Source organism: Zerene cesonia, chromosome 16, assembly GCF_012273895.1.
Source record: "Zerene cesonia ecotype Mississippi chromosome 16, Zerene_cesonia_1.1, whole genome shotgun sequence".
NCBI classification, from domain to species: domain Eukaryota; kingdom Metazoa; phylum Arthropoda; class Insecta; order Lepidoptera; family Pieridae; genus Zerene; species Zerene cesonia.
Window position 1 is genome coordinate 1,827,857 of NC_052117.1, and position 19,060 is coordinate 1,846,916.

At 32.1% G+C, this 19,060-nt stretch overlaps 1 protein-coding gene across 1 annotated transcript; it reads right to left on the reverse strand.

Annotated features, from left to right (window-relative positions):
- Positions 1-3,462: 3,462 nt before the first annotated feature.
- LOC119833037 (nicotinate hydroxylase hnxS-like) lies at positions 3,463-15,977 on the reverse strand. Its single transcript, XM_038356908.1, has 16 exons — positions 15,920-15,977; positions 14,781-14,950; positions 14,062-14,222; positions 13,534-13,907; positions 12,945-13,168; positions 12,424-12,526; positions 11,854-11,981; positions 11,378-11,668; positions 10,757-11,044; positions 10,057-10,556; positions 8,902-9,085; positions 8,256-8,451; positions 7,041-7,807; positions 6,249-6,441; positions 4,499-4,609; positions 3,463-3,533 (listed from the first exon to the last, which is right to left on the reverse strand). Exons 1-16 carry the CDS (start codon positions 15,960-15,962, stop codon positions 3,463-3,465), a joined length of 3,804 nt encoding a protein of 1,267 aa, XP_038212836.1. The 5' UTR covers positions 15,963-15,977.
- Positions 15,978-19,060: the final 3,083 nt, after the last annotated feature.

A 19,060-nucleotide genomic window follows, 5' to 3' on the forward strand; every position in this document is an offset into this window, starting at 1 on the left:
TTTCATCATAATCCGTTCAGTATTTTCAACGCAACTGGCGGACGAACATCCAAACAAAGAAACTTTCACATTTATAATAATAGTGTGTAAAAGAAAATCAGTTTATACTCTTTTATGTTATTGGATGACCAACGAGCAGAAGCTTTGCGTGGTTGGAAGCAAATGCGCCGTCACAGACGTCCATAACATAGTGTTACGGGTGTTGCCTACCAGAATGGACAAGGCATATGATATAAGGGGATCCAGAGGAAGAGGAATAAATAAATAGACAAAGAGGCAATCCGTGAGATAATTATTATGAGTCTTTTAAATACTTATAAACACTCATATTAAGCCACCTCCAATACTAATAATAAGGAGCTTTGAGGCCATTTAGTGACTGACATTTATGTTGTAGGCATTTTTCATTGCTCTTTTCGCTATTATTCTATTCAGCTTTTTCGTTTAGCCATACATTGAGACGATGAGAAACTCAATATACTTATGTATTTAATTTAAATAATAATCTCAATATACTTAATTATGTATTTGAATGCAAAAACCATAGCGTGTTCGAAAAAAATACATGGGTTAATCAAAGTAAATTGAGTATTTATGAAGCCTCGAAAGCCTAATTTCGATCCAGCTAATATTTTACGAGCATTTTTATAGCAAAATATCTGACCCCCAAATTCCCCAGCGCTTTTTAATAAATTGAAATATTTGATTATGATTGTTCGATGCTACTTATATTACATAGGGCTTATACCTTTTATGATATATTCTGTATTAGAATATAGATTATAAAGAATGTTTTGCTAAGGGCAGACATATTTAACATACACATAAGGATTGACTTTAAATATGGCACTATTATTATAATATGAAAAATTATGATGATATAATATATGTTAATGAGAAAACACCATAAACATTATTATTTTAATAATTTTTACATCTCATCCGCGGTGTAACATTTAACTCACATAGGAATTTGCTCTGTTGACGCGGGCGAAGTCGCTGACCGAATGCTAGTTCCTATGCAAGTCTACGGTTCAGTATGTCTAGCATGACATATTGAACCAATGTAAGAAACAAGACAAGAACGCAGTCAATTATCATAAGTTATGGCAAGGCGCAATATAATATTAAACAATCTATTAGCATAAAATACGAAAAATTCGATTCTTGTCAATTGTAATTCATAAAGCTTATATTGAAATGCATTTTTACACGACTTACTAAAATAAACGAGATTTCTCCGAAATGCCCTTCCCACAGACATCTCGACAATTTACATAATATATTTTATTGTATACGAGACAGGAATAAGTAGCCACCGAGAGGAATATTAAAATTATAAGCGGATAGAATATACATTTTTCGATATTTATAGCGAGCATCGGAGCTGAGTTAAAAGCTACTTAAAACCGACATTATGAGACCTATTGTTCTTCAAGTATCAGATGATCGGAAAATAGTCGTCTGCTGCAGGTATTCTATACAACGTTTTAGGGTTTCAACTTTCAAGGATGTATTGTGATGGCGAAATGTTTTGGCATTATGTAATCTTCCTCGTTCTGAGATTTTGGGCCAAATATTGGTTGGGTTCTGAAGATGACGTTCCGTTTTGTAGTAAATAATGTAAAATGACTGTTTAATGATGTAAAATGACTCGGTACAATTTAGGATGTTCCTGTGATGCCTAGAGAACAATTTATATTTACCAACAATGTAATTAATTATAACCGTGCACTACAAATGATAAACAATATTGGATAAAAGGAAAAGAAATAAACACTTTCACATTTATAACATTAGTTATAAAAAGGGTTCTTATGAAATCTTCTTTCGAACTTTCAGTTAAACATCGCACAAGTTTTATTTTTATGGCTTTAAATTTTTCTTGTTCTAAACAAATGTTTCTGAAACGGTTCTTATTATGGTTTCTTTTGTCTTCAGTCTTTATTTAGATCACGTGTTTTGTCATCTGTGGACTAAAAATGTCCCAATGCATTGTGTACATTGAATTAGCGAATGGAATTCAAAATGGCGCTTCGATGTTCGAAACGTGGGCCGTCTGCCGTTTTAATCGACGTTCCCAACGAAGGTGCTGATCACAACGACTGTAGTTTCGATGATTTTCTTATATAAATGTCCATAGTTGAAGGTAATTGCTTACAATCAGTTAGTATAATATTATGTAGACCATCAAGCAAACCACCAGCTGATCATAATGACTGTATTTACAATGTTTTTGTTATATAAGTGTCCATAGTTGAAGGTATTGCTTACAATCAGTTAGTATAATATTATGTAGACCATCAAGCAAACCACCAGCTGTTACTCGTTCATACTTAAAAAAACACATTCATATAGAAACTTTTCCCCTAAATATGCAAACTGACATAGCGCTACAAATTATTTGAACTTGGGCTGAAATAGATTTTCGTTCCAGAACTTTATTTGAAATCGTAATGCATAACAATTGTAACATTATAAAAAGTGAATGCAGTGGTTTAAAATGGTATTTTTTACGTATGGCTTACTCTGCGCCCCGCGGTTTCACCGGAGTAAGTCCGTATCCCGTAGGAATATCGAGATAAAAAGTTGCCTATATGTTATTCCACTAGTCCAGCTATCTACAAATACAGCAATACAAATTTCAATCGGTTCAGTAGTTTTTGCGTAAAAGAGCAACAAACACAGACACAACCTTACAAACTTTCGCGAATTTAATATTTGTAGAATTTATGATATTAGATTTCTTACTTTACACATTTCATAGTTAACACGTGCTTTACGCAATATGCTTTACCTAACAAAACTTTTTGCGTGTTGCAGCTATGTGTTTTCAACTAACTCGTTACATTCGCTTGAAGAATAAAGGTGCTATTAATTTTAAACATGCCGATCATCCCGGCTCCGACCAGATTGACCCGTGGTAGAAACAAAATTAAATATAACCTAGCTTTCTATTGGTAAAACATTTTTTTCATTCAATTCAATACAAATAAACAAAGAAAAACAAAACTAAATCTATCCTCTTTGTAATATTAGTGTAGATAAAAAGTATCTTGTTTCTATATACTTGGGTTAGTAAACAGTTTGTTTAGATTAGGTGATACATTGCTGAAAACGTTCTTATATTTTTTTCAGAAAAGAAATAGTAAATGACTGTTTCTCATAAAAACCAAGCACCTTCAAATTGTCAAAACTAGACCAAATTTAATGGGGCCACACAGGTATCATGTAGATATTCAATGGTGAATGAAATTTTGAAATCGTCTTGAAATTAGAAAGTTGAAATATTAAACTTCTTACTTCATATTATAATGGAAGTATAGATAAAATACCAATATACAGATTAAAAATTTTAATTCAAATGTAATATATAACCCACTTTTATAATGATAATCGCGAAATAAATAGCGCAAAAGAAAATCTAGCTATAGGGAGAATTTGTAAATGTAATTAATTTTGTTACATTAACTTGAAATGTTCGATCTTGTGCTCCATAGCCATAAAAATATTTTCGACTGTACACGGGTTTTCTGAAACAATAAAAAAACATTTTTGGAAAAAATAGGTATTAGTACCTACTAAATTAAATTGAGGTAGTCATTACACTGAGATGCTTCCATTTTTGCCATATGACTACTGCATTTTTGTTTTTTGTCATTTTTTCTTATTTTTTTCTATTTATAGGATATTTTTATTTTTCATATTTATGACGAAGTAAATGTTTTGTTTCTTTTCTATATTATTTAAATTACCCTAATTTTTGGAATGATTTTTGTCTATCTTATATAATATTAATTATTTAATAATAATGATTCATTTTCTTCATTTCTGAAGTATGTAGTTCTATATTAATAAATCGCATGAAATAAGTATAAGCTGCTTTAAAATCGAAAAATCAATTTCAACCAAAAAATATATCAGCTCATACAAAATATTTCAAGCTTAAAATTTTAGACCGTCCCTTATTTCATAATTCATATATGTACTGTGGTCCACGAGCCAGCAACAGATTCGTGACAATTTTTTCATTTCTTCTTATAATGTTTAAAGTAAGATAATCATTGAGCATTTACATTACCCGTTAGTCCGCGTTAACCCGCTCTATCGGTGGGTTTAACAGTCGTGAAAAGTACGAAAAAATCATAAATCATTTCCTACGGCTTATAAATTTGTCATATTATAGCTCCCTATCTTGAATATATGAAAATTTCTAGGGTCCACCACCCTAGAATTCTATGTTAGCTGATCAAAGATTTGAAACAATCACTTATTCTGGTGACTTACAACCAGCTTATTTCCTGTTTGCTTCAAGATGTGGATATGCTAAAGTCTGACAAACGTTACAGGCGAATGAATTGAATTCAGACATTTTTTTGTGCTCTCAAGCTCATTACTACTCACCTGTATATTAATATTGTAAATTTTTTTAATCCGAAATAAACAATTGACGAAAATTGCGTCAGGCTCGCGGACCACTGTTACTAAATGCACGTACCAATTTGCAGCCATTCGTCTGGATGGCCGGCCTCTAAGCGAGCGAAGCGCACTGCGTCTCGTATCGCATGGATGATTACTGAAGCTAGGCACAGTGCAGGTTCCCCAGTACCTGTAAATATAACGTTTAAACAATTTCGCATTACACAACACATACATAATAGCAGTAAACTGAGGGACTGGCTAAAACTAAAGTAACACCAACTGTGTTACTTGGGTAAGGTTCAATAAAAAAAACTCCTGTTATTATATTAATCTTATACCTTTAAACGAGCAATTCTTGTATATATATATATATATATATATATATATATATATAATTGGGATCTCGGAATCGGCTCCAACGATTTTCATGAAATTTAGTATATAGGGGTTTTCGGGGGCGATAAATCGATCTAGCTAGGAATTTTTTTTTGAAAATGTCATATTCGTGTTTTAGTCGTGTTTTTTTTTTCCTGACATCTATTGGTGAATAATAATACTATTTTGCTTCGTAGATAGCTGGACAACTGAAATAATGTCATATTCGTGTTTTATTCGTGTTTTTTTTTCCTGACATCTATTGGTGAATAATAATACTATTTTGCTTCGAAGATAGCTGGACAACTGAAATAACACATAGGCACTTTTTATACCGATATTCCTACGGGATACGGTTACGCAGCACGCTTACGCGGTTTCAACCGCGGGTCACAGCTAGTATAGTTTAGAAGTGTAGAAGTGTAGACAGAATTTAGATAAATAATTCTAGGCCAAAAACCTCAATTAAAATTAAAAACACATAGATCATGGGAATATGTTATGATGTTTAAAGGCAACATATTTCTAACTATGAGAGAAATCGGAATCCCTTCCTATTATGTAATCATAGACCTTGTTTTTGGACAATACGATATAATTTTAAAAGTCATATTTCTAACTAGGAGAGAAATATGAAACTCTTTCCCATCCCGTCGTTATAGCAGGGCCTTGATTTGGCTTTGAGAGCACACAATACTCGGAAGTATGGTATACATTTTCAGCATAAAATAACAACATTATCGATAAGTTTTGTATGTTTTTTATCCATGCAAACTGTGATGAATATGATTTTTTGTTATAATTATTTAATAAATATGTTTTTTTATAATGTAGGGTACATTATGTGACCCTACCTCACGTTGTATGTATTTGTGTTAAAATTATCAAATCTCTTTTTTTTCCTTGTACTTAAAAAAATATATTTTCTTTCTTTAACTATTTAGAGTGCAGATTAAGTGTAAGTCAGTGTGATTTGAGCATGTTATCAAAATTACAAAAAACAGAGTTATCTATGGTGCCTAATTGAAAATTAAAAAATTAAATACATATAATTATAGTACAAACTACAACTTAAAGTACAATTATTTAAATGACTTAATCACGATAACAGCACACTTGGGTTTATATGTGCTAGAAAAAATTAAACTTAATTATTTTCAAACATATACCATCATTCGGATATTTTCATTTCCAACTGGCTTCAAAACAAACAAGGTATTTAAATAGACTGATGTTTCTTTCGGGCTTTTTTACCTCAGTACTTTCGGAAAGATGAACCAATGTTGATGATACTTTTTTTTTATTTCATAGCTGCTTCCCGTGTCTCATTTAAGTTTAGTCCAGTTCTTACAATTGGTGAAAATGTAAAGATTCCTTACAATTGGGCAAAAACCGGTTTAGTTTTTTTTTGTTAAAAATGTTTCTTGTATAAAAATAACTAGTAAAATTACCCTTAGATTGTAGCACACCGAACTCGTTTTTAGAGTTTTTGCAGAAGTAAATTCTCATATCTGCTGGGATATCTTTTATACCTGGAGGTTTGTACGACCACGTGCGATCGGTTAATAATCTACCTGATAAGGGATCATATATCAGATTTTCTTGCGTCCAATATCCAAGTCCCATAACAAAAGCGCCTTCTATCTGCAATATTATGAAATATATCAAACGTTTTTTTCATTTATCGATTAAAGTGAGATTGCGTGGTATATATGATGATTTTTATGTTACTAAATGAATATTTATTTTACGGCATAATCTTGAATATTAAATATTCTTTAGACAAAGTGATATAGAGTTGGAAAGATTTTCATTCAATCGTGATATGAATCGCGACACACGTTAAAATTTCAAAGGAGTATTATTTATTCAAATATGAATTGATGTGGTTATTAACTGAGAAATTTTTTGAAAGAATAAAAAAAATTCGATCTCGGGGCGGGATTCGAACCCGCGTTTCTTGCCTAACCGTAGCAATGCTTAGCCTCTCGGCCACTCGTGATCCCGCCACAAAATTTACGCCACGAATTTCTTCTACTCTTTCGGTTTCATGTGCCTAAAATTTCTCATTTATAAAAAAAAGCATTTCAATGCTATAAAACTAAAAATTGATGTGGTTTATTCATACAAAGTTTCGCACTTTACTCTGGTTTGAAATTAACCATAATGATTGGGATTTGGCAAAATGAATTGTCATCATAACTTTGTTCTTTTTGCGGTTATAATAAACATTTTTATATTACCTGTGTCACATCTATCATTGGACTTAGACTCCTGCCTACATCTTCGAGTAAGTCCAATCGTTTCACATTATGGTTTCCAGTTAATATATCAATTTCTACCTCTAAAATACACACTGCATACACTGCATAAGGTTTTACTTCATTTTTCATAGCAGAATACATGTAAGAAGCTTGCAAATCAATTTCTTCATGAAACGCTTCAGCAATTAGCTCTTCCCAAGTATAACTTCCCTTCGCTTTGATAGGAGCCAGTCTATCTAGTAGGATTTCACATGCTTTTTTGGTCGCGTATGACACACATTCGCTACCAATGCTGGCACCAGTAGTCATAGTGTTGGGAGAAGTGAAACTTGTGGATGGTTGTACACTAACTTTTTCTAACGGTATTCCGAGTGTATACGCGCATACTTGAGCTACCTTTGTATTAAGACCTTGTCCCATTTCAATACCACCATGCATTATCACGACACTCCCGTCAGCGTGATATATTGATACAATTGAATTATAATTCCCGAAGTAACCTACATCATACTTCATTGGCATTGCTTTAATAGCTCTTTTTCGCCAACGGTTATTTTTATTAAATTCTTCAATTTCATTCATTCTAGCATCATATTCAGAATCTTTCTTTAGCTGATCAATCATGTCTATTAGGGGATTGTCTTCACGGATCATGTTTACAATCCTTACTTGCATAGGATCTTGTCCTATTTCATATGCAATTTTTTCCATTATATTCTCTATCATTGCCACGCCTTCAGTTGAACCTAAAATTTACGACAACCATAATTGATCAATACACAAGACTTATATAAAAATTAAGGAAGGTGCTAACTTTCTAATAATAAACGAATTATCAAATTTACGTCAGCTGAAAATTAAAATTTATGTACAGGATATGTATATGTATCCAACTAATATTATAAATGCGAAAGTTCGTAAGGATGTGTGTGTGTTTATAGCTCTTTCACGCAAAAACTACTGAACCGATTGCAATGAAATTTGGTACGTAGATAGCTGGACAACTGGAGTAACATATAGGTAACTTTTTATCCCGATATTTCTACGGGATACGGACTTACGCGGGTGAAACCGCAGGACGCAGCTAGTATGTATATATAATAATGGGATTGTGATTTTTAACCATTTTAGGGGAAAGCCATTTTATTAGAAAATTAAAATTAGCATACAAAAAGACAATAAGACTGAACGAACCTGGGGCACGACACCAAGTGTTTGAGGGTTTATCGGTCAACACGGTATTTGCATCTATTTCCCACCTCTGAGTGTCGTAGCAATTAAAGAAATGATTAACTGTTAGAGGGACGATGACTTCATTAATTGAATGGCCATTATCTTGATAGAAAGTATTCTTCAGATATTGAATGACACCTTTTCCATCTACACCCGCCTGTGTAAAATACAGTTTTATAAGAGTTCAACTTGGCATATTTTTAGTCTTTGTTTTAATAAGGCATTTATCTCGATTAGAAAAAATACAAAATCCTGACGTTATTATTCAATGACGCCGTTTGAAATATAGTCCCGTGTCCCCTAGTGGGGTATGGGGCAGATGATGTACATCCGTTTCGCTGATCGATTTTCTTTAGGGACAAGTAAGTGATCAGCCTTCCGTGTCCTGCCAGACCGAGACATTTTCTTTTTGTGCGTCCCCACCGGGCGCTCATAAGCTCACATAGTACTTATTATTGTGCATTTATTCTTTTTCTAGTGCTGTTTAAATGTAATGAAAACATTACATACAAAAGTTTATATGAGAGTTATCAGTGTAAAACAGTTAATGCTGTTTTTAAAATACTTGTATTATGAATAATAATATATAAATCTAGTATGAAAATACCTCAAAATTACAAAGTGTCGGCAATCTCTTTCCAATCGACCGCATATTGGTTTCAAGGGATAGAACCAATCTACATGGTTTTCTCTGTAGATGCGCCACCAGACTCGCGGCGCAAGCTATTTGAGCTGATCGCGTTATTTTACCGCCATAGGAACCACCGACTTTACGGACGATTACATTTATACTGCAATAGAAAGACAAAAAATATATTTCCAAGTGCACACACAAATAAAAAAACAGTATCAAAACGTTTATTAAAAAGAGACAAAGATCTAAATCAATTATAAGTAGCAATAAAATCATGAGTTTTCTAAGTTTAGGTATTGTATAATGACGTGATGGTATAAACAAAATAAATTAAAATCCTTTCTCTCTCGTTCTCTATAACAAGTTATTTACGCTTTAAACTTACGCTAATTTTCTGGTTTAACACATATACTATGTATATATACATTGCATTTGTGAATTTTTTTTGTTGTCATTTTTTTAACCATAAAAACTGAAATAAATTTATACTAAGTTCAGTTTGAGTCTTGATGGCATGCCTGTTGGAAAACATTCACCACCATACATTCACAATTACAATAATAATAATAATATTATCACTATAATATTAATAATATCATCTTCACAATTACAATAGTATGAGTTCTGTAAATATGTTGCTAGATTGTTAGGGTAAACGGATGAGGACATGATCGATCATTATTTTTTTATGTTACAGTCGGCAATGGAGCTGGTGGGACGCCTGATGGTAAGCGCTACCACCGCCCATGAACATTTGGAGAGGCATAAGGTCCATTGCAGATCTTACTCCTCTACAAATGGATTGCCGACTTTTTGGGAAGGGATTAAGAAAGGATTGGCGAGAGGAATAAAGGAAAAGACTGGGAAGGAAAAGGATATGGGCCTCCGGCTCCCCCACTCACCGAACGAAACACAGCAGATTTGTCTTTTGTGGGGGTGTGGTACTTCCCCGGTGCGAGCTGACCCAATTCGTGCCGAAGCGTGCTCGACTACCACATATGAAAAAAATCGATGGCGGAAATAAGGACGGGAATGGGCAGGGTGAGGAAAACCATACGGACATTCGGCTACTTTCTTACATTTTAATTTCACTAACATATTAAGACTCTTATTTCATAACTATTTTACCTATTTACTGGAATGTTTAAACATTGAGCAATAGCAACATTAGCCAGATCAAGCCACTGCGTTGCAGAATGTACTTCCAATCCACCCTCTATTGGTTTTGCGACACACGTCTGTGGTTCGATGTAATAATGAAATTGATCTGATGTTTTAAATTCTCCTTTGACCACATGTTTAACATCGTTTCCTAAATTACTGGGTTTTATTGAATCATTATTTATAACCCTTGATTTACTATCAGGGGATTTCAGAACGTCGTCTATAGTAATTAATGGTTTGTTATTATTAACCACTGAATAAATTATTTTAACTAATTTAGCAGCTTTGTTTGCGGTAAATTCTCTGTTTGCAACTATAATAGCAGCTGGTTGACCATTAAATAAAACTTTTCCACTACATAAGATTTCTTCGTCAGCTGTCATGAGAGGCACGTTACTTGGTGTAAAGGTATTTTTTCCTGGTATATCTTTAGCCGTGTAAAATGCTACAACGCCTTGGATTTTCTAAAAAACAGTTTATATTTATGCGATTTTGAATGGTATATCTTATTTCATTTGCGTTTGCAGCTAGAATGTGTATAGTTGTTTTGAATTCATTGTGTGACAATAGTTATAAAAATATGTAAAATAAATATAAAATGCTGTACTTATCAATTGACAATAGATATTTAATGTCTGTGAGATGAAGAAACTTGGCTACTTACAAAAGCTTCCGTGGTATCAAAATCACTAATAATACTTCCTGGAGTTGTATCAGCTAGTACAAATGCAGCGAACACTTCATTTATTAACTTTGGCAAAGCATTTGCGTATATAGCTTCACCACTACATTGTACTAATGCTTCTAACTTCGGTATAGCTTTATTTAGCGGCCAAATAGACGGATCAGTATCGTAATACTGATTGCCTTTAGAAACTTCTCTTTTTATTACATCACCCCCGGAACGATATATGGGATTTATTTTATCATCAGGTGATAAGCTTAGAATGGCCTGTTGAATATATTTATCATTAGTTAAACAAGAAAAAGAAAACTTTGAATACGTCAGTCATCAAAATTCCATCCCCTTGTAGAGTGTGTATACATACATCCCCTATATTTTGTGTTAATATATAATTTTGATATTACGATTATTTTTTCAAGTTTGCGTTTGATTTTTCATACAATTCTCCATCACAAAATGAGTTACGAGAACAAAAAGAAGAACATCGTTTCAAACTACTATTTCTTCAAACTCATGAAAAATAAATTATAAAATGAGACGTTGTTATCCGCTTTTATAGACGTTCCCAGAAATGACGGAGATTCTCATATTATTTATTACCTTATAGAAAAGACTCAGAGCTAACATTTTCCGATAATCTACAGATGGCTCAGTTTCCATAACTTCAGGATTTATTTCCTCCGACAAACTTGTTAAAGTTATTTTCAATGTCTCATTTGTAAAAGGATCTTTACCAATCAATGCCATCTCAGTTTTAACAGCATGTACGAAATGTGGTGAAATACCACCGTATACGATTGACATTTTGTAGAGAATTTGTGAGCTGTGGTGAAATTTGAATAAAAATGCTGCGTTTACTATCGCACGCGAGTTTTGCGAGCAGGGCATTATCTGAAAATGAAAATTTCACAGTGAATTAATTTGTCACAAGAGAATTTTGTGAATTATATTTAAAAATAGCGATATAAGTTCTATTGCGATATGTTATAAATTCGTTTTTTCGGTTTTAAGTAACGAATTTTAAATATTAAAATACAATTATTATGGGTTATAAAAATACACAAACATTTATTTACCTTATAAGTTTTTAAAATGCAGTATTTAGATAGAGGTGGTAATAAAACGTTCATTATAACCTTATTGTTCATATCAGTCTTCAGAAAATCCATTAAAGACATTATACTATATCTCCCAACGCCTTCAGCTGTTAATAATTGAAAAAAAAAATTCCCAGTAAGAGTAGACATTATTCACAAATTAAAATAACATTGACCTTGAATATATAGTTAAGTGATTCCCAATAGCATAAATGATATTAGAATAAAATCATTCAACGAATCAATTTACGGGATTAATGTAGCATACATTCAATAAGCAATTTGATGTATAAAATTAGTAATTAGTAGCCAAGTGTATGCTATGCTATTTATTTAGAATTGTACATTCATTTGTATCGAATTCATAGGAACTTATGACCAATAAATTCGACTTTACCAGTGAGTCGTATTTGTAAGTCGTAAATAATTGTTGTCGTTGAATGGATGAGAAGCATCTACCTAGGCCAAGTACTATTTGCCTAAGCTAGGACTTCGATCCAACCGTTAAATTCTTTAAATATAACACAAAAATTCTAATATAGCTCTTACCTATAGTAATCATCCCACCAACCGCTTCAAGGAGTACGAAGAGATCTGATTGAAATTCATTGTTTGCATGCTTCAAGATTAAATTACCACCTATGGTGCCAATCTAAGACAAAACAATATTTAAAAGTTTACTAATATTGGAATCGATATATAGTTTCGAAGATTTATATTGAAAACTAGCAATATTAATACCTAAATTGGCAGGCTTTTATAGTGGATAACAATAAACGATATTTTTGTGGTTTACATCAAGAAATGAACTGAAAATGCTATGACAAAATCGAAACAAATATACAAATGTATACATAAAATTAAATTAAAAATACGACATATTTTCGTATGTTCATTTGGACATAAAGTAGACAACTTCTAGTCATAACATTGTTTTATTTATATACGTCTTAAGTGGGATTTGGAAATTTCAGCTTATAACATTAAAATTCTTTTTACAATATTGAAGGGAAAACTACAGGTTTCCAGAAATAAAATAATGTTTTTATGTAATAATAGAAAAAACTTACATTTCGAACTGGTATATGTGCAACCAAATCCATATGATCCCACAACTCCTTCAGATATGAAAAGTCCTCATTTTCTTTCGATAACTTCAGAATGATTAACATCATTTCAGTTAATGAGAGAGCAGCTCTTAAGATTAGGTTAACGTCTATATCGAATCCCTTCAATTCCGTTACATTTGATATGTCTATTATGTTATGTGGATATTCCTTGATGCGGAAAACACCTAATCAAAGATTGATGATTAGGATTTATACAGCTTAGATATTATATATCGTTTCTAATGTTATAAATGCGAATGTTAAATTATCTGTCTGGGTTCTGTGTTGTTTCACACCAGAACTAATGAACTGATTTGGACGAAATTTTGAAATTACAGAGACAGTTTTGAGAGCCGAAAATGGACAAAGACCTTTTTTAGGTTTTAAAGTGAAATTATGTAGGAAAGACATTTGTTGAACGATCCAAAATTTTCTAATTTATATGGGTAAGAATTGAGCATAAATAATATAATGTGTAAGCATATTTTATATATATAATAGCATATTTGAAGAAGTTTACTCATAATATTCCCATAATAAACTCACATACCTTGTCCCGTATTCCCAGCCACTAACTTATATTCTCCATTCCCCATAGCACTGAATACATCATTCAAATTTATAGCTCTGTACCATTTAAATCCATCACCAGTTATTACGATTGGTATATTTTCAGCTCTCTCAATAATACACCACATGCTTTCATTTTCGTCTTCCTTTTGACCTTCTTTGCATTTTTTATCACATTTAAAGCTACCAAAATCTTCTACATCAATTAGTTTCTGTTTTATATCATCGCCTGCATCAATTGCGAAGGATTTAAATGCGTCCGCGATAGATCTATAGCCAGTGCATCTGCATAAATTACTAGCGAATGCATTTTCTATTTCTGCTACTGTTAGTTTTGGATTTGACTCGTACAAGCTATAAATTAGGGAAATCATATAATTATTACGTCCAAGTATAGGTTCAAGTGCGAGTTAATAGGTTAACATAATTAAAATTTTATCTCATGATATGTAAAACAGATATACATATTATAATGAAATAACAAAGTATTTTAAAAGTAATAAAATACCTGTACATGCTCATAACCCAGCCTGGTGAACAGAAACCGCATTGCGAGCCATTCAAAGCAGCCAGCCTCTTCTGTATGTCGTGATATCCCATCAAACTGTTCCCTATATATCCCGCGGTTCGAACGTCCCACCCGTGGCAAGAGAAAAGGGATACCATACACTACATGCAAAGAGCATATAATCGAATGAAATTCCGTTAAAAGTATTTATTTTTTAATTTGAGAATTTGCGATCTTTTTTAGTAAGTATACCTAATATGTATTTTTTATCTAAAAACGCTAGTTAATAAGGTCCATAACATTTTATGTGAGCATATTTTCTTTCCAATTATGATCCTGCACCCAAACGAAGCAACATAACGTTGATATAAGTGTATATTTTCTACAGTTTCAGATATTGAAAACTGCTTTTGTTCGTTATTTTATGTCGCCTATAATATGATTAACAGAAATTTAAACAAATTGAAAAAAATTGAAAACTAGAACTAAAAAGCACACGTGTTTTATAAATCATATTACTTCATATTATGGGGACTAAGAGATTAAAGCGTCAAATTCAATTTATAAACCGTCCTATCGTACACTCCTTAATCACACAAAATCCCGAATTATTGATACCCCAACCCAGATAAGGTTCCAATTTTCGGTATAATCGCCATAAGCGACCTCTTCTTCTATTTCAATCGTGACTAAGCATATAACTAACTTTTCAAACTTACAGAATTCACGGCGAAAGTTTTAATCTCATGTGTGGGGGGTGAAGAGGCCCTTACAGACACTATGCACGCCCCGCAACCGCCCTCTTTGCACATGACTTTAGTATCTCGGATATCGGCTACGGTCCTGATGTACTCGTTTAGGGTGAAATCCGGGCTGTATCTACCGTCAGCTGTAAGTTTATAAGAGTTTTCTATAGTTTTCCGGAGGCCCGTATCCTATTTCTCATCATTTTCATTTAAAAAGCTGACATCTCAGTGGTAGAGGAGGAAATTACGGCTAAACGTTGATGGGTGATGACTGTTGATTATCATCAGGCAACAAGCAACTCGATTCCCGCTCTTACATAGGAAGAAAAAAGTTGTAACACACTTGTAAATGTTGGTCACATGAGATAGAGTCATGAAAGAGCTTTGGCAAAGCGAATGTGTATGTGAAACCAACCAAAAACTGAAAATTTATATTAATTTGAGTTAATTTCTAAAAGTTCCTAGATATTGCTATCATATAATATAATATCGTTGTAAATAACATTATAATTAATCAGTGAAAATGGTCTGAAACGAATGTTTACAATGGCTGGAAATAAACTGTAGTATTTAGCCTGAAAATAAACAAGACACTTAAAGACGAAATTATATCGTTATTATGATTTGCTCAAAGATATTAAAAATAAACAAATGTTCAATATTCTTGATAGATTCTTGTATTTCGAGTGATCGAATGTTGCAGTGTTGGCTATTTCCGTAATGAAAACTTAACCTTTAAATTGGTTTTAGAATAATGAATAATTAATATAGTGTTATTTTTATCAGGTAATGAGTTGTTAGGGAGATAATACTTACTAAATACTTTCATACATCCAATGAAACGTTAAAAAATTAGCCATATATTAATACAGTATACATATATACAAATGAGTTTTAATTAAAAATAGATAATATTGATTCGCGAGCCACAGAGAGACCGATATCACCTAATGTTGGATATTGGAAAAACGAGTCCAAATACGTGATACAAAAGGTTTCACTGAACTTTGTTAAATTATCCATAATACCTTTGAAAAGAATAATAAGCTTTACATCTGGGCCTAGCAGACATCGTCTCACATAACAGTCCAACTATTTCAATTAATATTTACCTTTATGCTCTATTCCATTTAACTTGAACACGATGTGATCCATCTTTTCATTAATATTATTCAGTTTTAAATCTGTTGAAATATTTATAGCTACGACCCAAACAATATTTAGGTAATGTTAAAGAAACCTTTAATACTTTCTGATGACAATTATTTATCCTGTCCTATCTTTTCATACAAATACAACAATAGTGAAACTTTATAGGAATGGATCGGTTTTATTGATATTTCGCACAAAAATAGATTCTGAACAGATATGTGTAAAATTTTTTACAGATATAGATTAGCCAGCTTTTAATCCAGGTACCACACGAGTAAATACGGACTCCTAATTGTCACGAATAATACATTGAATTTTATAAATAAAATTTAAAACCTAACGTTTTATATGTAAAATCACAGAATACTGACTGGTTTTAATCGCAAAACCCCGAGCATTTAAATATCGCAAAGGATAAACGTGATAATGACTACGCAAATCAAACACAATCATTTGTAAATGACACTATATTGAAGTTGGTAGGGTTCACACACAGTATTTATAGGGGTTATTATATAAAAAAATGCTAAACTGTAATACGCCGCTGTGCATTTTTTCGTTTATTTACTCAACTATTTGTTAATTCTTATTTGTACAATTTTAGTTCATAAGTACGTTGTATTGTCTCCGATATAAATATATTTCTCTCTCTTTCTTATATTCATGAAAAACATGCACTAGATAATCAAGTTTTACTATAGAAACAATAAACGGAAAATTTTCTCGAAAAATCATATTTAAATTCCACATAAAATTTCATCAATTCTAAAGAATCTACGAGAAAGAAAAGAATTCTTTAAATTGGTACTTACTTTATTTATTGACCATAAGGTAGCAAAACAATGTCGTAAATGGCGACGATAAACCCGGATTCTGATATAATATTAAGAAAATTTACCTTCATGTTCTGTTTATCGGAAAACATCTTTGACGTTGATACTGCAATATATTTTATGGATGTATGAAATCGGCCGAAAATACGAAAATATCTTTACCTTCAATTGCTTGTTTACTTGTTTGTTTCTCGTGGATATATTCAAAAACTACTGTATCTATTCTGAAATCTTCAGAAGAAAAGAGTTTTCAAGAGAAAGGTATAGGAAGAATAAGCCCTAAGTAACATGGAAGAACCGTTCGCCGCTTCAATTTATACGAAATTCACCTTTAAATAAATAAGATCACTCTCTTACTGAAGCTTTCATAAAATAACAACACATTTAACTTCTTCCACGTTTACAAATTTGATTTATTACTTTTCATCTCGGAAACCGTCAATTAGTAAGATGCATAGCTTCCTAAAAATGTTGCCTTCAGTCATCATTAAGTGAAATTTAAGGAGTAAAATTAATGTACCACAACATTAAACATACTGGAAGACATGTATCATATAATAATACAGTTATATATATAAAATATTTGAATAAGTATAAGTGCCTTTGGTAGCATGGGTCACTTTTTATATGTAAAATGTTGTTCAAATAAATGATTTTTTATTTATGTTAACGCAAAATAGCTCTTGAGAGAATATAAATTAGGTACAAGTGATTTGATTTACAAGCGCTAATTATTTATTTCTCTCCTACTCTTCATAATTGTCGTCCATAATTTTCTTCTATCATGGAACAAATTTGACATGTCCCTTAATTTCCCGGTTATTGATTAAAATTTTAATTACATCACTTAATTTCTACATTTAATATCATCTCCAAAGCTAGTCTTCTTTCATGAGATGCTATAGTGAGAGACAACCGCATTATTTTAGAAATCAATTATCCTACGAGCTGGCGTATGACAAAATTTCAGGAAAAGAAACCGTTTTCTCTGTTTTTCCATTGTAATTCAAAAAAAGTCACATTAATTGGTAATACATGGCTAATATCTATGAACATAATAGCTTTATTGCTTTCAATTATCAAATTAACAATCGCAATGACCATTAGTAATGATACGTTTATCTCGATATTGAATGGGTCGCGTGATAAGAGTTGATTTATACACAACCTGAATGACTGATTGGTACGGGTATGCTGGACTCTCAGCTATATTCGCCGCCTGGTATTGCCGCCTGGAATGTGGGAGACGAGCACGCTTTAACATGAATTGGGCCAGCTTACACGAAGTTCAAGGTAAATCGATAGTGATGAAATTCGGTGAGTTAGAGACTAGACGAGCGTGCTAATTACAAACTAATCTGTGTTTGGCCAGTGTGGCGGAATCGTCTAAGCCCTCATTATAGGCCAGCGATCCTATAGTCGGAAGAATGGGCTGATTCTGGTAGCGATTCAATTGCCGGTTTAAACGTAAACAGGTAGATTTAGGTATAGTTAATGTATAAGAATTTATGTTACTGAAGGTTAATGAAATTAAAGTTAAATTATCATTTTACCTCATTTGTATTTAAAATTTATTGTATTGTAAATGTATATTATTTCAATTAATAAATATGTTATTTAACTAATTAACAGTGTAAAGCCTCGTCATTATATTGAACATATATGGAGCAACACTTGATCAACAATGTTGCTGGATACTTTGATTCTTACATAAATGTTCCTCGAGCGAGAAATGTTATGTCTCTTACAATATAATCAATAATCTCAATTATGATACTAAGTACATTGATGTAGTAATAGTACTACCTACTATCTTAATATATATAAATTACGTGTCACATCGTTTGTCTGCGATGGACTCCTAAACTGCTTAACCGATTTTAATCAAATTTGTACACCATGTGCAGTTTGATAAGACTTAAAAGATATGATAGTTTTCATTATTTCAAATACGATGAATTGCTACCATGGGGCGTCGGGCGACTACTACTTAACTACTAAATATATACATTGTTTAAAGTTTCATATACACTTTTGTCACCATCAAAGTAATTAGATATACTCGTATCTACAAACAGTATTAGTAATATCTACGCAAAAATTTCTAGAAAGGTTCATATCCAAATATTCCTTCCTGCACATTGGAGAAATTTGGGTATGAAATTTTTTGAGACATGTATATGAATTTTTATTTCGATATTTTATAAATGATAAGATGGGGCATTTTAATAGCATTTCTTTGATGGTAATTTCGTCCAGGCAACGAAA